This window comes from Theobroma cacao, chromosome 3, assembly GCF_053813885.1.
Source record: "Theobroma cacao isolate CCN51 chromosome 3, ASM5381388v1, whole genome shotgun sequence".
In the NCBI taxonomy this organism is placed as follows: domain Eukaryota; kingdom Viridiplantae; phylum Streptophyta; class Magnoliopsida; order Malvales; family Malvaceae; genus Theobroma; species Theobroma cacao.
In genome coordinates this window covers 37032204-37051629 of record NC_142641.1, presented here as the reverse complement: position 1 = coordinate 37051629, position 19426 = coordinate 37032204, and the positions used below count along the sequence as shown (strand labels likewise).

Here is a 19426-nt window from a genome sequence, read left to right as displayed (position 1 = left end):
GTTGTAAAATATTTTAAACAAAAAAATTTTTCCCCAACAAATTATTTTCTGATTACCAAACGAACCATAACTAACAAAGACCGCTCAAGACTTGCAACAACCTTAGTTGTTTCCCCTTTGAATCAAATATGAGCCCTGTTATAAGATTATGCAAAGACCACTCAAGACTTGCAACAACCTCAGTTGTTTCCACGTTGAATCAAATATAAGCGCTGTTATAAGATTATGCAATTTCTAAACACCCCTCAAGTTAGATTATTTGCTTGATCTACTGAATACGGTAAGAGAGAAGCTGTTTTCTTGTGAGAGGTGTTATAAGCCGACACTGCATCAGGGAAATTCCATTTCTTTTCTTTTTGATCTTTTAAAACATTTGGGGGTGTTTCTGGGGTTTCAGGTCTGGTTAGCTACTGCACACTAAACAGATATTGATGAAGCCACTTCAATTACAATAACTAATCAGCAAGGTCAAGCAGGGGAGTAGCACACTGTATGATTTAAAGATTTTATGCTTCTATCTATGATTTAGTCTGATTTCTGGAGAAACAAATGAAACTAATTTGCTAAAACAACGGCTTCTAGCCATAAACTGCTTTTTCTATGATCCTTATGTTTGCCTCTAAATTACACATATTGCATTCAGTAAATACAGTACCATTCAGAAAGAAAGAGAAATGCCCAAGTGACATGAGATATTTTGATGCAAAATTAATAGGCCTTGGTGCAAAAGTTCATACAAACTGCTTGATCCATACAGAGAGCTCAGTACATAGATCAAGAAGATGGAACACTATAAGCTGCTAAAACATAATTTAGATATTAATCAGCACAGCAGGGCTTTGACATTATGGCCGCAATGCTATTAAAAAGCAATATTGAAGAACATAGAATTCCTGGCTACTCAATTTCAATTCAAAAGATGTTACCTCATGAAATACACATCCCCACTACTTTCAATGTAGATGGTTGGTCAAGTTAAACTTCTTTCCTGTGATGATCAAAGTAATATTCATCAGAATCGTGGTCTTTACGGTCTTTCAGGAAAGGATGTATATATATATAATGAAGTTATTGAATGCTTAACTAATAAGTTGAAATTTTGTGGGGTAGAAAACTTACGTACTTCCTTTTTCTTCGATCAATTCCACTATTCCTCATATCATTTTTTGCAAGAACAGATCCAGGGGGAAGACCATATGGCATTGGAGAAAGTGCTGAAGAAGGAGCTGGAGAAGCAGTTGTCATAGCAATAGTGGTAGCAGGCACAGGTGGCATGGCCGCCTGTGGTGGAACAGCAGTAGGGGGCGGGGGTGCAGGTGCAGCAACTGGTTCAGGAGGAGGCTTAGGCAAAATGAACTTCAACCGATTGTTTCGATAGTTCTTCCAGAAGAAGAATTGCTGTCTATGTGCCAATTCCTATAAGTTTCAGGTAACAGAAAATGAAAAAGAGATACCAAAAGTAAATATAAAATAGTGTCTTATATTGATATCAATAAACAAATTACTTATTGCTTTTAGTGACCATAAAGATATTTTATTTGTCAATACGCAGAAAATCAAGTGCCATTATTGTGTTATGCTTTCTAATATCCTCTAAACATATGCTACATGGTTTGATGCTACAGGCAAACTGGAAATTGGCAAAGCATCTAAAAACAACTAACTATAGAACCTTAAGAGAAAAACCAAATGGCTTTCTGATTATCACTGTCACTATCAGGCAAATACAAAATTTGTAGCATGAGCTCATGGTCACAACTGGGGGATCCCAAGACCTTTGTTACAAAGGAGATTTAAAGAACGAAGAATTTCAAATGAGTGATAACATTAATCAGGACATCAGGGTCAGTAAGACACGTTAGAGCCAAACCTTGTTGACAGGATGTGCCATTCCATTGCGGAAACTCGCATTTTGAAGAAGTTCAAGGAAATATAGGCAATGAGGATACCTGCAATCATCCTTCTCCTTCAGTTCATATGTCACATATAACAAACCCCAAAGAAGGGAGCTATACATTATCTACGGAAGCTATTAATCATCATTTCCCCTTGTAGTAAAAAAGATGTTAGTTTTACGATATTCTAGCCTGAAGTATTAGGGCATGCTTTCAAGTTGCTTACATGATAAATTTTATGTACTCTGGCCGTTGCCAGTACTGAAGATATTTCAAGTACCCAATAAATGCTTCATCTTCAAAATATCGATTTTGAGCCAAATCTGCATCAGGAATTAAGGAGCGAGTATCAATGATGCGCACAGGGAGAACAACTCCGTTATGCAAATTCAACAAATTTTTGCAAAGTCAAAAAGAATGAAGCAGAAAGAGAAAGACAACAAATGAATTAGGTAAGAAAATTATGACACAATAAGAGCTAAATGTATCCAATGTGAGTGTTCGTGCATTAATCAGGTTGAGTTGAATTCTTCTCCTCTCAGGAATTTAACAGCATAAACAGCCAAAGCAATTCTTTATAAAAAAGTAGTAGTAAAACCCCAAGTCCTGAGGAATACAGTGAATGTAAGTAGGATTGGCCAGGCACTGCACGAATTCCAATTCGAGTAAGAATCGCTGCCGCCCATCATCCGGATCCTTATACACGTTTTTTGGCCTGAAAAAATATGTTTAAAAAAAGAGCTGGAATTATAATAAATTCAGAGAGCATTTTTGCTAAAAAAGAAGAGGACATGAATGCAAAAGACATAGAGAAGCTTACGAGGAAGGAGTATTGGAAGCATTGTCACTTTCTTTAGTAGAAGCCATTGAACCCTTCACTTCAATATCAAAATGATCAAAAGGGGTTGCAATTGATCATTTGATCACCACCTCGGTTAAATCCTCGGGAATCTTTAGATGGCTCCTAAAAAACCCTAACCCTAGAAATAGCAAAACGCAAACATCCTCCAAATTTCAGAGAGTCAAATAGAACTGGCTCCCAAAATGGGTTAAAAAGGCAAGGGGCAATTCATGCTTCGGATGAGATGGGGATACAGAAGAGAAGGAAATGTATGGGAGAAAAATTGGGTTCTTTAAAGAATTTGTAAGTGGAGCAATTCCTCGCTAGAAATCAGAAACGCATGTGAGGCTTAATTCGGAATTTGGGTCGCGAGGCCGGTGTTTGTCGTAGGTGAAGCAATTCACTTGTGTTGTTTATTCATTAAGTTGGGTTGCACAGCAGGTCACGGCAGCAACGGGACATGCCGAGATGGGCAAGCCTAGGCTACGACCGTCCAGTTTAAGCCCATTAGCCCAATACAAATTGACGAATCATCCATTAATTAACTTGAAAAATTCTAGCTTTATAGAGAATCAGCATAAATTTGAGCTTGAGTTCGACACCTTCACCATATTAGCAAACGATAGTTCCTAAGGCAGTTAATGAAGTATTTATGAAGTTTCAAAATGATAATTGTTTGAACATAGACTATCATGGGAAGTGGCATTAACTTTCTATAAAATTTTTCTCTGCCTAAGTCAGTGGGAACCAAAGAAATATACACTGCCATTGCCTATCTCAAGCAGCTGGCTAAACAGTTTGGTCATCACTTAAATCCCAAAGCTTATCCATAAAAAACTTGAGAACTCTCATCTTGCAGTTATTAAGTTGAAAACTAAAGCAACTAAAAACAACTGCAAAGCTGGCCTTCTATGCATTATGATCTATGAAAGTAGTCATTTTACCAAACATGAATACCCAACAATTTAAACTCATCCACACTAAGAAAATTAAATGATCAAATCTAAGACCAGGAATTTTCTAAATAATTTTTCACAACATTTCCATCTCTGCCTCATTTGTCCCCCATTGAAGCAAAGTAACGGCAAAGGTCAAATGAATGGATCCATTACACTCCTGCAAGCTCACAATTCGAGAAAAATCCGGCCGGCCCTTTGGCAAGCAAATTCCACTTCAAATTTCTGCCTCCATATTATAGAACAACAATATGACCACCATAAACTATAAGTTATGGTCTTCTCAAAATTGCAGCTTCTGACAAAGTGAGATCCATCTTAATATGGCCTGTATCTCATGGGCCGCCTGAACCTTGGAACCCTCCTGAAAAAGAGGTCAACTGAGTTACTAGGTTACTAAGCAGAAAATATCACATCCAATTTTTTCTTTTAAGAATGGGGGGAATATAAGCAAACATCAACTGATTACTAAATTCAAATGAAAGTTTCTAAAGTAATAGACATCATTCAATCAAACAATTTGTCAGAACTGCAATGTTGGTTTGGAACCATTATTGCATAAAAGCATAAATGGTATAGGCATAGAAAGTAACCCATTTTAAATGAAACCCTTATGATTATCAAAAAATGATATAGGCAAAGCAAATGCTAGACTGTGGAGACCATAATTAATAGGTATAATGTCAGACTATGAGCATCACGAGATCTTTTCCACTTCCGTGCATCTTATTCAGAAGCAACAGATACATTATAGCAAAACCAACATTGGCTAAACTAACATGAAGAGAAAACAAAAGATATCAATTATTGCCTCCCCCCCCCCCCCCCCCCCCCCCCCCCCCCCCCCCCCCCCCCCCCCCCCCCCCCCCCTTTTTTTTTTCTATCCAATAACCAAACAATGCAAATATATTTCCATGCTTACCCATAGCCATATGGAGGATAAAAAGCAGGACCAGGCATGAAAGGCCTTCGGGAGCGGAAATATGGGTTGGGTCGCCTTCCTCGATACTGTTTCATTCCAGGAATATTTGTTCGTTTTGCAGAGACCTTGAATAAACCAAATACACTTTTATTATCATGCAGTTTATATTCATGAAGTAGTAATCCATATATAAATCAAGTTATAAAACCTTCAACTGTCGACCATGCAATTCTGATTCATTTAATAGTAGAGCGTTTTGAACAGCATCAACTTCAACAAATTCAACATAGGCAAATCCTTTAGGCTGACCAAACTTGTCAGTCAAAATTGTCACTCTGTTTACTGTTCCACAGGATTGGAAATGCTGCTGAACTTCTTCTGGTGTACATGCGTAGTCTACCTGTTGTTACAAAGATATACAAAGAAAAAGGGAGTAAGCCCACAACTAGATCATTTGCTCATAAGCACTGTGCAAATCATTTAGTTATACTAAACCTAGATTGTTATTCAAATATTTTACACCTAAACAGTTTAGAAGTTACCTAAAAAGGCCAAACAAAATGAATCCGCATGGTACAAACTACATTAATTACTCTGAATAACTCCTTATGGATCATATTTGTCTGAATCACATTGAACTTGACATGTATACAAACTAAGACTTGATTGTCCATGCTCGTAATGACATGCACATACATGGAATTTTCAAGCCACATGATATATGCACAAACATAAAATACAAAATGGGTTGAAGTGATCAAATGCTAAAACTCTTCCCACATCCTTATTAGCTAACTTAAAAGCAGAATATACTCTTAGCTTTACTTATTAGAGAAATTTATCCATGAAAGTGTTAATTAGACAGCGGATAAAGTAAATGTTACGATTTACCCAAATAAACAAATGAACAAGGTTTAGGGAAAAAAAGGCATAGGAAAGGGTTGAAAACCTCACATTACCAACATAAATCGAGCGAGAATCCACTTCCTCCTTTTCAGCTTGGGTGGCAGAAGCACTTGATGAATCTTCATATGCATCCAGAAAAAAAAAGGTAAAAACAAATAAGTTTACTAGAAATAAATTCACACGCAATAATCCATAATTAAAAAAAATACTCAAATCAATATAAATTAGTTTAATTTCTTTTTAAAAAATTAACAAGATATTTTCGTTCTCAATTTAAGACAAGCAAATCCCAATCTAATTCAAGCTTGTTAAAGAATACAGCCAAAAACTCAGATCAAATACAAACACAGAAAACTAAAAATAGAAAAAAAAAAAAAAAAAACCTTGGACAGCGCCCATCTCCTTCTCGACTTTAGCCTGCATTTCACGTAAAGCCCCGGCCTCTTCCTCGATCTCCTTAAGTCTCTTTTTCATGTCCTCCAAGTCCTGAAATTGTCTCAAAAAGGTTGCTTTTCATCAGGTAAAAAGCTCAGTTAAAGCTAAGGAAAAAAAAAAGAAAAAGGCTAAAAAAAAGAGCAACCTTTGAGTTGGAATTGGGATCCTGTTCGAGGTCTTGCTCGTTGCCTTCGTAATCTTCAGCTCCACCAGACATGTCCACGTCAGCGTCCATCTCTCCTTCCTCGTCGGGGATCTCCCCTCCGTACACCTCGTGCTCTTGCTCCTCATGTTGCTCCATTCTTTCTTTTTTATTGTTGTGCTTTTTCAGGTGTTGAGAGTGGTATTTGTCAATTTGGGGAGATTCTGGATTTAAGTTTTTTAGGGTTTTGATTTGGGGAAGAGTAGGAGTGAACAGAAAATAATGGCGAGCATGAGATTGGGACTTGATGGGAGGTCGGCGTGTGCCTTTGATACGGAGATCGATGGATGGGATTGGCGGAAGAAGTAAATTTGTAGCTATTACTCATCCGTGGGGGTAGTTTTGGGTTTTTCTTTTTATCAACGGGAGTGTTGGCCCAATTTAAGATCCCGACTATAGTTTAGGTCAAGGCCCATAATTTATTTAGGGTTCATGGTCGACGGCCTCGGGAACAAAATTTTATTTTTTATTATATTAATATAATTATATTTAAAATATATTTTAAAAGTTTTTTTTTGAAGGTAAATATATTTTAAAAGTTAAATTTATTATGTTCTTAGAATATCCCAATCCAAATTTAAAATTTCATATATAAGCCCTAACTTGAATCCAAGTCAGGCAAGCAATTTTTATTGTTAACCTGTATTATTTAAATTGGATATATATTGTGTATTAAAATTTTATTTTTGAGTATTGAATATTGTATTGCAAAATATTATAAAAAATTTAAAAATTAAATATATTTATAAAGTAAAAAATAAAAAATTTTATTTTTATTAATAAAATTAAGAATTATATGGCATAAATTGCAAACATAATATTTTTTTAATTGAAATTTTGACAATGCATTTTAGTAATATATATTTTAAAATAGAATATATATATTTTGTGTTACTTTATTAATTAAAAGTTCAAAAACATTTTTCGTATTTACAGGAAGACACGAGAACTCAAGACAGAATACAAAACATTTGAAACATGGCCTGCCATTGGAAAAGGCCCCAAGGAATTTGTACCACAGAGATATCAGGATCATTTCTTTAACTCAAGCTTAACTGACTAGCTGTCACATAACTTGCCACGTTGCAAAATAACAATAAGAGGTCTCCCGTGGGTGATCATGTTTGGAACAAGCTGTTGGTACCTTTGGAAATGGAGAAATGCTTGGATATTTGAAGGTAAGTATGCAACAGTAGAGGGGAAATTAAATGCAATCCTAAGTTTTGCTTCAGTTATCGTCAAAAACTGTGGTAAGACTGGGAATGGTATCGAAATACTAGAAAGCAGGAAGGAGGAGATCTTGGTTGACTGGATAGCACCTCCACATGGTTGGCTTACCTTAAACTCAAGATGGTGCTTTTAAGAGATCACTAGACAAGGCAACAGCAGGGGGAGTACTTCGAGATTCTTGTGGCAACTGGTTTAGTGGATTTTCTGCAAGACTTGGAAGATACACAGCTTACTGAGCTGAGTTGTGGGGTACTTATTGTCGTGACGTGCGGGTCCGGGAACCCGTCCGCCAGACGCGGGGCGAAAATTAAAATCGTGTGGGTGTGGGAGTCGCCACCAATCTTTTTTATCTAGGTGTGATTGGTCACCTATTAACCCGGTTCTTAATCGACGAAGTCCTAAATTAATTTTAAGCCCGTCGAAAAAACGAGAACTGATCCACGTTTTTTAAAGATGGGTTCGGGAGTGCGGTTACGCACGGAGAAGGGTTAGCACCTCCGTGACGCCCGTTCTACGAACGGTACCATTTAATCTTAAGTTATCTTAATATAGCCTTTTCTTAGTTTAATCCCTCTTTTATTAATTAAATTTTTATTGAATTGTCAGACTGAGTTTTTCACTTGGTCTTACGTATGCATATGATGCAAGCGTAGAATGATGTCGTGACTTGTTTATTTTAAATGATGGAGTCGGTAATCTTTTATCGGAAAATTATTCGAAGACTATCCCAACGCTTTGGTGAAGTCTCGAAATCTTCCTCACCTAGAGATATCCCCGGAAGAACTCGTCTCTACAAGCTCATCGGGGAAATCCCATCATCGGGATTCCCGCGCCATTTGCAAAATATGAGTGGCATGCAATGACAGTATAAAATGATGGTATCTATATGCACGCGTTTATTGATTGTTTAAAAAATTTTGGTTATTTATTTATTTATTATATATTTATTTATATTTTATTTTTAGTTGTCTATTTAAATCCATATTTGTTGTTGACCAATTTTACTTGGTTACAAAGCTTGTCTAATAAATAATTAATTAATTTTTAAACGATTGGATTGTTTAGTAATATTTATTTAAATTAACAAAATTTTCTATATATATATTGTTTTCTAACAATGATTATTAGGCTTAATGGGTTTTGGAGTTTAGAGTTCGGATTTATCCCGACGCTTCAGTGAAAATCCGTCCCTGACTTCGTACCCGAAAATATCCACCGGAAAGAGGCAACTCTTTGCCCCTTTTTGGTGGTAATACTCAAATATTTATTCCAATTATATTATTTATTATATTTATTTATTTATTTTTCATTTTTATTATTATCATTATTATTTTTTATTATTATTATTTTTTATAGCCTCCAAATATATTTATAATATTAACATTTTTTATTATTTGTCATTGTTATTATTTACATTTATATTTTTAATTTTTAATTTCATGAATTTTTATTTTTTGTTGTTTTTTTTTCTTTATTTTTAATATTAAGTATAAATATTTCTTTCCTAAAAAAAAATGTATTTTTATTAAAATGGGCTAGACCCAACACCAAGAAGCCCAAACAAAACAAAACAGGAAAATGGGTTATACCTTGTTGGGCTGGAAGGATGGCCCAAGTGGTCTGGGCCGCGTGGAGGTCTGCCTGGCCCGCTTCCTTGGTCCGCTTGGCCCTCTCCTAAACGCACCGTTTTGGGGCTCTGGGGACTCCCTCAAACGAAGTCGCTTTGGGGTCGACCCTTTGGATTCTTCCCTCTGCCGAAACGACGCCGTTTTAGGCCTTGGACTCGTGTATATAAACCCCGCTTTCGTCTTTTCCTCTCATTTTCAGCCTTTCAGTTTCTCTCTCTAGCGTTTCCTCTCCCTTCTCTCTAAAACTCTCCTTTCTTCTCTCTTCGCCGCCGCCGGCGTCCCCCCCTTCTCCTCTCAGATTTCTCTCTCCTAGCCGGCGAATCGCTTCGCCTTCCGTTGCCGGCGTCAAGCTCTCTCCCTTCTTCTCTCCCCCGGCCGTTCCTTCCTTTTCTTTCTCTCTCTTTTCTCTTCTCAGATCTCAACCCTTTTTCCCCTTTTTCTTTGCTGTTGCTTTTTGTTCTTTGATTGTTTGTGTCTAACCTCGTTTTTTTGCTTTTTGCAGGGTTTTAAAGAGCCGGGTTGTCCAATTTTTTGGACAACCCGGTGAGGGGGGGGTTCTGGCACCCCAGGGGTTGGTGGCCAGAATCCCCATCCCGCGTAGTGGGTGGGGGATGGGACGGCGACGGGATGGCTGGGCGTACGCCCAACCATCCCGATTTTTTTTTTATATTTTTTTATTTAATTTTTTTATTTATTGTTATTTTATTTATTTATTTAATTTAATTTAAATTTTTTTATTTTATTTGAGTGTCTACAGTTGCCCCTCTTTGTACATTCTTGAGAATCAAGGATAGTGCAAAGACGTAGACACCACATTTGGCTTATCTCGAAGCCAGTTGGTTTAATCAAATTGATCTAGAATCGACTCATCTCAAAATAAGTTCGATTTCAAACAAAAATGAAATTTCTAGACTTGATCTGGGCTTGACCCATGTTAGAATAAATTTAATTAGAATTCTTAAACTTAATCTTAGCTCGTCCTATCTCACAACGAGTTCAATCTAAAAATTGAAATTTCCAGACTTAATCTAGGTTCGACCTATCTCGCAACAGGTTCGATCTAAAAATTAAAATTCCTAGACTTAATCTAGGCTCGACCTATCTCACAATAGGTTCGATTTAAAAATTGAAACTCCTAGACTTAATCTAAGCTTGACCTATCTCACAATGGGTTCGATTTGAAATTCCTAGACTTAATCTAGGCTCGACCTATCTCACAACAGGTTCGATTTAAACAAAATTAAAATTCCTAGACTTAATCTAGGCTCGAACTATCTCACAACAAGTTCAATCTAAAAATTGAAATTCCTAGACTTAATCTTAGTTCGACCTATCTCACAACAGGTTCGATTTAAACAAAATTAAAATTCCTAGACTTAATCTAGGCTCGAACTATCTCACAACAAGTTCAATCTAAAAATTGAAATTCCTAGACTTAATCTAGGTTCGACCTATCTCACAACAGGTTCGATTCAATTCTTTAATGCTAACTTAATTGGAATAACATGAAATGAAAAGACTCAAATCCTTCCATTGAAGTTTTACAATCTCAACCCTTTAGGTCGAGTGACTTTCTACCTTCGATGCTTGGGACATGAACTAATTTTGATTCTTGTCGAGTGCATGGCTAGGCATGTATGCATGTATGCATGATTGACATGATTGAATGCTTTTCATGTATACGATTCATTAAGGTTCCAAGACCTTCCTCTTGCTTCATCCGATTTTTCACTGCAACTTTCGATCTTCTTTGCCTATTTTCTTTCCTTCTGTAGAATTCAGGTAACTCCAGACTTTCCCTTAAGTACCCTCTCCTTTGACATTTGACTTTGCCTTAGGTTCAGGGCTCTGCCATTCCTTTTTCATCCTTAAGTCTTTTGCTGAACAGTGAGTGTAATTTCTTGCTTAATTAGTTTATTTCTTTTACCAATCATCATTCATTTCCATGACAATCATTATGTGAATCATGGAATGGTAAATAACGAAAGAGTTGAAATAAAGAGGTGAAGAAAAACTTCATATATGAGGAATCAAATAGTTCAAGGTAAACAGAATTTACAAGGCAGACATTAGATCTTTTAAATAATGAACACCCAGACCACTAAGAGAAAACAATCTGATATTCGATTTCAAGAATTGTCCTTGATTGATGCTTTGATCAAATCTGTAGGTTGCAGATTCCTTAGCTTCCCCTTCTTTGTGAAATTGCGGAGCTCCATCCATGGTGTATTTAGGCCGACATCCCCAAATTCCCTTCTATCTTCCTGTTTTTCGGCCTCAAGCCGCCCTTTTTCGGGTTTTCGACATGAGCCTCCTCCCTTAGGTACGAGCTGCCCTTTTCGGTTTTTCAGCACGAACCCCCTCCTTTAGGTACGAGCCGCCCTTTTCGGGTTTTCAGCACGAACCCCTTCCGGTTTTTTTTTTTTTTTTTTCTTAGGCATAGTACTTCTTCACCGCATCCGCATTTATTGGATTAGGCAGATCTCCCCCATCCATGTCAGCCAAAATCAAAGCTCCTCCTGAAAAAGCCTTCTTTACCACGTATGGCCCTTCCCAATTCGGCATCCATTTTCCCCGAAAATCAGTTTGATTAGGGAGTATTCTCTTGAGAACCAACTCTCCTTCTCGGAACTGCCTGGGATGAACTTTTTTCTCGTATGCTCGTATCATCCTTCGTTGGTACATCTGACCATGACAAAGAGCCGCCAGCCTTTTCTCCTCAATCAGATTCAACTGTTCGAAGCGGGAGCGGACCCACTCAGCATCTTCCAATTTTGTTTCCATCAACACCCTCAATGATGGGATTTCTACTTCAACAGGTAGGACTGCTTCTGCACCGTATACTAATGAGTACGGAGTTGCCCCGGTGGAGGTACGCACAGAAGTTCGATATGCATGTAGGGCAAACGGAAGTTTCTCATGCCAGTCTTTATAAACTTCAGTCATCTTTTCGACAATCTTCTTGATGTTTTTGTTGGCTGCCTCTACCGCTCCGTTCATCTTCGGACGGTAAGTTGTCGAGTTATGATGTTTGATCTTGAATTTAGCGCAAACATCCTTCACCATCGCACCATTCAAATTGCTTGCGTTATCCGTAATGATCCTTTCTGGAAGTCCACCAACTCCAGGGGTGCCAGAACCCCCTCCCCGGGTTGTCCAAAAAATTGGACAACCCAGCTCTTTAAAACCCTGCAAAAAAAAAAAGCAAAAGACAGCGGTTAGCCACAGAAAAGAGAGAGAAAAGAACACAAAGAAAAACAAAGAGAAAAGGGTGAGATCTGAGAGGAGAGAGAGGGGCCGACGGGAAGGGAAGGATTCGGCCAACGGAAGGCGAAGCGATTCGCCGGCTAAGAGAGAGAAATCCGAGAAGAGAGGGGAGGACGCCGGCGCCGGAAGAGAGAAGAGATTTTTAGAGAGAGGGGAGAGGGCGCCGCTGCTAGAGAGAGAAAGTGAGGAGTGAAACTGAAGAGAGAAAGAGAGAAAAGGGGATTAAATACCTAGGGTTCGTGGTCAAAACGGCGTCGTTTCAGAGAGGCAAGCAGAAGCTGGAAGGACCAGGCAAAACGGCGTCGTTTTGAGCGGCTTCGCAGGCATCAAAACGGTGCGTTTTGGACTTCTCCTTGCGGGCTTCCAGAAACAGGCCGGGTGCTGGATTTGGGCTCCCACGGGCTGCCGAGTTGGGCCAATCGCAGCCCAACAAGGTATAACCCTTTTTGTTTTGCTTGGGTCTAGCCCATTTTTAATTTAAATGCATTTATTTTATTTTTTTTTTCTTAGGGAATAAATATTTATATAATATGGGCACTTATATTTAAAATCTAAAAATAAAATAAATAATAATAATAGTAATTTATGATGCAAATATATATATATATATTATATTATATTAAGATAAAAAAATAAAAAAATATAAAATATGAAAATTAAAAGATAATAATAAAATAAAAAAATAAATAAATAATAATAATAAATAATATAATTGGAAGAAAATATTTGAGTATTACCGCCAAAAAGGGGGCAAAGAGTTGCCTCTTTCGGGCGGATGTTTTCCGGGTACGAAATTCGAGAAGGATTTTCACCGAAGCGTCGGGATAAATCTGAACTCTAAATTTCAAAACCCATTAAGTCAAATAGTCATTATTAGAAAATAATATATGTAGAAAGATTTTGTTAATTCAAATAAATATTACTAAAGTTAAATTAATCATTTAAAAGTTAATTAATTAATTATTTAGATAAGTTTTGTAAACAAGTAAAAATTGACCAACAACAAACATGGATTTAAATAACCAAAAAATAAAGTATATATAAAAATAATAAATAAATAATAATAAATAATAAATAATAAATAAATAACCAAAATTTTTTAAACAATCAATAAACGCGTGCATATAGATACCATCATTTTACACTGTCATTGCATGCCACTCATATTTTGCAAATGGCGCGGGAATCCCGATGATAGGATTTTCCCGAGGAGCTCGTAGAGACGAGTTCTTCCGGGGATATCTCTAGGTGAGGAGAATTTCGAGACTTCACCAAAGCGTTGGGATAGTCTTCGAATAATTTTCCAATAAAAGATTACCGACTCCATCATTTAAAATAAACAAGTCACGACATCATTCTACGCTTGCATCATATGCATACGTAAGACCAAGTGAAAAACTCAGTCTGACAATTCAATAAAAATTTAATTAATAAAAGAGGGATTAAACTAAGAAAAGGCTATATTAAGATAACTTAAGATTAAATGGTACCGTTCGTAGAACGGGCGTCACGGAGGTGCTAACCCTTCTCCGTGCGTAACCGCACTCCCGAACCCATCTTTAAAAAACGTGGACCAGTTCTCGTTCTTTCGACGGGCCTAAAATTAATTTAGGACTTCGTCGATTAAGAACCGGGTTAATAGGTGACCAATCACACCTAGATAAAAAAGATTGGTGGCGACTCCCACACCTTTGCGATTTTAATTTTCGCCCCGCGTCTGGCGGACGGGTTCCCGGACCCGCACGTCACGACAACAATCATATTATTTTCTTATAGTTTTTCAACATAACATATACAGATAGTAGGAGTGTAACAAATTTGATCACATCGATCCTGCTTAAATACATTTCAAACAGATTTAAATAAATAATTTCATCCTAGTAAGATAGCCTTCTATTCCTTTCTCAAGGAGTAGTGATACCTGCAACAAATTAATAAAATAAATAAATAAAACCAATCAATAAATAAATACAAGTACTTAAAAGATATCAAGTGAAAACATAAATGAATCGGGAAGCAGAGAAGATTAGAAGAATATTAAACATGATCCGTCACATTAATTCTTTGAATCTGAAAAGTGCACCAGAAAGAGATTAAGAGATAGCGAGAGAGAGAGAGAGAGTGCTATTACTTCCACACTTGAAGTTGTGAGGAACAGTCCTTCCGCAGCCTTCGATCTGCTTAATGGTGCGTTCCACTCCGATGAGGGCTGCCAGCTGAGGGGTAATAACAGGGCAAACACACTCCACATGGGTGACCCTAACGCGTTCGCAGCAACTGGGTGAGGGGCTGCGTCCGAAAATCACCGCCCTGCAAGCATTAACAAGAAGCCTTTGCTCCTCCTTGCACTGGCTAGGACTCATGTCTCCTCTACCCATGGGAACCTCCGAAACACACGCTACCACCACCACCACCACCAATATAACAGTACCAGCCCAGGAGCCTGCCATCAATCCTTTCCAACTCTTTCTTGCGGAGAAGCAGAGTCGCACCACTGCTTTTAATAGTGGAGAATGGAAACGTAAGCATTTTCATTTATGATTTTTCCCTTTCGCTATTGTTTGGTTGAGCTCAGTTTAACTACCATTGACTTCGAAGTTCCAAGTCGCATGGCATGAATAGATTAGGGCATTTTGCAATTAAAAGTTATCGAAGGAAAAATTAAATACTTGTAAGCTTTTCTTTTTAGTATATTTTGAAATGTCACAGTCATACAGTATTTGAAAAAAAAAAGAATTAAATAACTAATATTAAGGCAAGCCAAGCCAAGCCAAGCCAGGTTGCATAAGGTTAGCCAGTGGCCACATAGGCACATATATAAATCGAGTTATTCCAGTTAGGAGGGAAAAAGAGTGATACAAACAGATGAAACTGGCTAGGAATCAGCTCTGTCTGGAGAATAAAACCAGGAGCTGAAGGTTGAGAAAAATCTTCAGCAAACATTTTTGGCTTCCCTTAGGTAGAAATTGAGTAAATTTGGAGACATTAGCTTGGAAAATGGTCATGTTCACACACAAACTGCAACTAGTATCTACCCAGTGGCCACTGCTTTCAAGTGGGCAGAATTATTTGGCTGACCACGTGGGACCAACTCAGCTACAGAGTCGCAGTTGAAACTAGAAAGTGTTATGTGCTCTTAATTGAAGACTCTTTAAAAGAATTTATTTTGAAAATATGGATACAAAGTCCTCTAGGAACGGGGATTATATGAAAAGGAAATGCTTGGAGTTGAATCAGTTGATGGATTAACTTCAATTCATGAGTAAAATACTTTGATCTTTTTAAATTTTAATCATAATTTCACTTGTATTTATTAACATTAAAAATAAATAATCAATTTCAAAAAATATTTTTTGTTTGACACATAAATACAAACATTAATCAACTTTTAATGTTTCTATCAGTTTGACGACATAGTAATATTTTTAGAAAAAATTATTTTAAAAAATTATTATATAAATTATAATTTTTTATTTTTAAATTTTTTCTCTTCTATTCAAAATTTTTTTTTCTATTGGGCGGCCATCTCGTGGTTGGATCTAGCTAGAGAGCATCAACTCCAGATGATCGATGCTCCCTTGGGGTACCAATCTAGTGCTCCTCAAGGAAGCACTGTGGAATTTGGCGTTTCACAACCAGATCGAGTCGCGGGGTAATCGATTTGTGTAAGGAAGCAACGCTTGCTACCTTGATAAAAAAAATTAAAAAATGATATTTTATATATTTCACATTTAAATATTAACACTGTTTATATGTTTGAAATAAAATATTTATTTTAAAAATTAATAAATTTATATAAAATTATGATCAAAACTTAAGAAGACGAAGATATTTAGACTTAAATTCATTATTACTTGGAAGGACTGATCTTGCATTGCTCTGACTACTTTTTTTTTTTTGCCCTAAATCTGGCCGAATGGATTAATCTTATAGTTAAACGTTGTAACAGGAATGGATAGCAAACAGGACAAGCCTGTCAAAATTGAGAATGGGCCTGCTCCATTTGTTGTTTTGTTTGCGCATTGAAGGCCTGTTATTAGGCTTTTATTAATCTTTCATCCAGAGCTTACGAGTATTGCTTAGTGGAGAAGACAAAAAGAAACAAGGCCAAAGAATGAAAATTCACATGCATTTTTATTGGGTATATATGTAAAAAGAAAGAAAAACACAACTAGTTCTCAATTTTATTATCATTCAAAGAAGTAGGAAAATCATCATATAAACATCTCTCTCTTTCACATACATACATCTGCACAAGTACAGATTAAAGAGATAAAATGTTTTATTAAATACAACTATTAAACTATATATATATATATAGTCATCCTAAGATGATCCTTGTTTCCTTTCTCATGGAGTAGTGATACCTACAAAAAGAAAATATCAAGTTAAGATTGTTAGAACATATACAAACAAATTATAAATAGAAGAAACAATGAAAAAATATGACCGTTGAACATGACATTAGAAATGCGCTTATCAGTCTCCAAATCTGATTGATATACGGACGTAAAAATGCAAAACACTTACTTCCACACTTGAAGTTGTGAGGAACAGTCCTTCCGCAGCCTTCGATTTGCTTAATGGTGCGTTCCACTCCGATGAGTGCAGCCAACTTAGGGGTAACAACAGGGCACACACACTCGACGTGGGTGACCCTGACACGTTGGCAGCAGGCGGCTGAGGGGCTGCGGCCGAATATGACCGGCCGACATGCATTCACAAGGAGCCTCTGCTCCTCCTTGCACTGGCTAGGGCTCATGTCTCCCCTTGCCATAGGAACCTCAAAAACACCCCCAACTAGCACAACCACCAAAGTTAACACACCAGCCCATGAGCTTGCCATCATAATTAAGCGTTTTTCTTTCTCTCTTTATTTTTCTGGTCTTTTTTTTTTTCCCCTTTTCTTCATTGCTTTTGCTTCTCTAACCTCACTCCCCTTTTATAGAGGGACGAAATGTAGAATTTAATGATATAGACATATACGTATTCCAATTATATTATAGGGGTTTCGTGTGTATATCAATGTCATAGACTTCCAGGTCAAGATGGATGTAGACTTGAACATCTTATTAATTTAAAACCATTCAACAAGACGGGAATCTTACTTAATTACCTTGTCATGAGTTCACATGTAAAATTTTGACAAAATATTTTGACTTTATATAGTTATACTTTTGCCAAGAAAAGTTTATCAAACTTCACATAAAATGTGATTTTGCCAAGAAACTTCACGAACCTTTACATAGAGATTTTTACTTTAGTATATCTTTTTTGGGAATTATTAATTTATATAAAATATAGAGCTAGTATTAATTATTACATTAGAACTTCGTATTTCATCAAATTTCTTAAAAGCTATTACGTACATATTCCAATACTAGATCCACGAGGAAAGGAAGATTAGTAATTAATTTATATACAATTTTTATAATAACCAATGAAATCTATGTATCGGCTGGTACTTCTAGATCTGTGGGAAAACCTTTTTATGTAGAATTTACTTGTAAGAATTTAATTAATTAATCAGGCCAGAATCATTAGCAACTACAACCAAAAAAAGGCCAGGAAAGGGAAATGCGATGCTAATAAAAAAATATAGACAAACCTTCATAGAAAATGTGCTTGGAAAATTAGGCTTTTTCACACACAAGTTCAGTTAAGGCAGGTGCAAAGCATTTTCCTAGTGCTTTCCTGTTCTGGAACTCTTTGCCAGATCACATTGGATTCTTACAATACACCATGGGGGGCCACTTTCACATGTTGAAGTCAATAACAATTTGAAGACTTTCAGGAAAGCGTATAGACCCAAAGATGTTAATCTTCTCACTCTCAAGCCTTAAGAATGAAAAAAGACTTAGTAAAAGGGAATATTAAAAAACCTTTCAGACGTGAGTGAGGCTTTGGCGAATATGTAATGATACAATTGTCAAGGTAGAAACGTATATACACATGATAAAGTACAACTATGTAAATACAGTATAATACTCGACACAATGAATTCTATTATTTTTGTTTTACTTGTGTCAATACTCTTGGCAAAGCCAAGTAACGTGGAAAGCTATGTAGGCTTAGAGATTGTTTTGTTAACGTGTTAGGCTTGGTTTTAGGTCTTTTCGGTGAACAAGAGTTTAACCGTGTTGAGATTTTAGCTATATGAAATGTTTTACAGATTTATATTTGACTCTTGAAGGGAAGGTGTGAAATCTTTGACTATTGAGTTAGCTTCTCGTGTCGTATTTTCATGGATTTTTAATTCCGATATCAAGCCATGGGTTATGTGAAAGGTTTTCGTTTGTGTTAACAGATTGCAAAAGATGGTGGGTGATGTAAGATATAAGCAGATATATAAGGAGACAAATTACTTTGCAGATGTATTTATAAAAATTAGAGTTGATCGTTTCAATATGTTCAGTGCGTGTTGGTAATTGAGTTTATGTTGTAATGATGTCAACATGAGGATTGTCTATGGCTTCATGCATGATGATGAAAATTATCTTAGAAAATGCTTCAACTCATATATATATATATATATATATATATGATGAATTATATTTTTATTTTTTTCCCTTCAACATCTTGGACTGTGAAGCTTTGTAAACTACTTTTTATTAATCATTTGATGGAGAAAAACAAAAACATGAAAGATAAAATCCCAAGAAGCGTCTGTCCTCCTACAACACACCTAAAGAAACACATTTACATATTACCCAAAGCCACATAATTAACAGGTGACCATTGTGGAAAAACAGAATCCAGAAATGATCCTACCCTCATAATTAAGCCACCTCAAACAGATCATACAGCAATTAAAACAGGCATAAAAGCCATGAACACCTGCTAACAAACCAACAAGCAGCACAAATTAACTTCATAAAAAAATGTATATATCACCAGCGGCGGAGCCTCCTTATGTGATGGGGGCCATGGCCCCCCCAAAACTTTTAAAATTTTTTTCATAACTTATAAAAAATTTTAATTTTTTTATATATTCTATTACTTGCTTTTTAAAAATAATGTTTTATTTAATGATTAATATAAATAAAAAATAATAAAATAATTTCATTTATCTCACTCAACTTTAAATTTTTTTAATTCATATTATTATTATTATTATTTATTTATTATTTATTATTTTTATTTG

The 19426-nt window shown here is 36.3% G+C and overlaps 4 protein-coding genes across 5 annotated transcripts; all 4 read right to left on the bottom strand.

Moving 5' to 3' along the window:
* Window positions 1-695: 695 nt before the first annotated feature.
* On the bottom strand, window positions 696-3124 carry MED31 (SOH1 family protein). Of its 2 annotated transcripts, none has more exons than XM_018118026.2 (6): window positions 2716-3124; window positions 2513-2610; window positions 2122-2218; window positions 1871-1949; window positions 1124-1416; window positions 696-988 (listed from the first exon to the last, which is right to left on the bottom strand). In XM_018118026.2, the coding sequence occupies exons 1-6, from the start codon at window positions 2760-2762 to the stop codon at window positions 976-978; spliced, it is 627 nt and encodes a 208-aa protein (XP_017973515.1). In that variant the 5' UTR covers window positions 2763-3124; the 3' UTR covers window positions 696-975. The 2 variants fall into 2 exon arrangements, with proteins under 2 accessions (XP_017973515.1, XP_007038222.2); XM_007038160.3 differs by having other exon boundaries at window positions 827-988; window positions 1120-1416.
* Window positions 3125-3620: 496 nt separating this feature from the next.
* Window positions 3621-6460, bottom strand: PABN1 (polyadenylate-binding protein 1). Its single transcript, XM_007038158.3, has 6 exons — window positions 6101-6460; window positions 5904-6006; window positions 5569-5639; window positions 4823-5014; window positions 4615-4739; window positions 3621-4056 (listed from the first exon to the last, which is right to left on the bottom strand). Exons 1-6 carry the CDS (start codon window positions 6254-6256, stop codon window positions 4011-4013), a joined length of 693 nt encoding a protein of 230 aa, XP_007038220.2. The 5' UTR covers window positions 6257-6460; the 3' UTR covers window positions 3621-4010.
* Window positions 6461-14008: 7548 nt separating this feature from the next.
* On the bottom strand, window positions 14009-14778 carry LOC18605249 (uncharacterized). Its single transcript, XM_007038157.3, has 2 exons — window positions 14414-14778; window positions 14009-14203 (listed from the first exon to the last, which is right to left on the bottom strand). Exons 1-2 carry the CDS (start codon window positions 14730-14732, stop codon window positions 14187-14189), a joined length of 336 nt encoding a protein of 111 aa, XP_007038219.3. The 5' UTR covers window positions 14733-14778; the 3' UTR covers window positions 14009-14186.
* A 1654-nt stretch (window positions 14779-16432) lies between these two features.
* LOC18605248 (uncharacterized) lies at window positions 16433-17207 on the bottom strand. The gene is made up of 2 exons (XM_007038156.3): window positions 16813-17207; window positions 16433-16649 (listed from the first exon to the last, which is right to left on the bottom strand). The coding sequence occupies exons 1-2, from the start codon at window positions 17129-17131 to the stop codon at window positions 16633-16635; spliced, it is 336 nt and encodes a 111-aa protein (XP_007038218.3). The 5' UTR covers window positions 17132-17207; the 3' UTR covers window positions 16433-16632.
* Between the last annotated feature and the right edge of the window lie 2219 nt (window positions 17208-19426).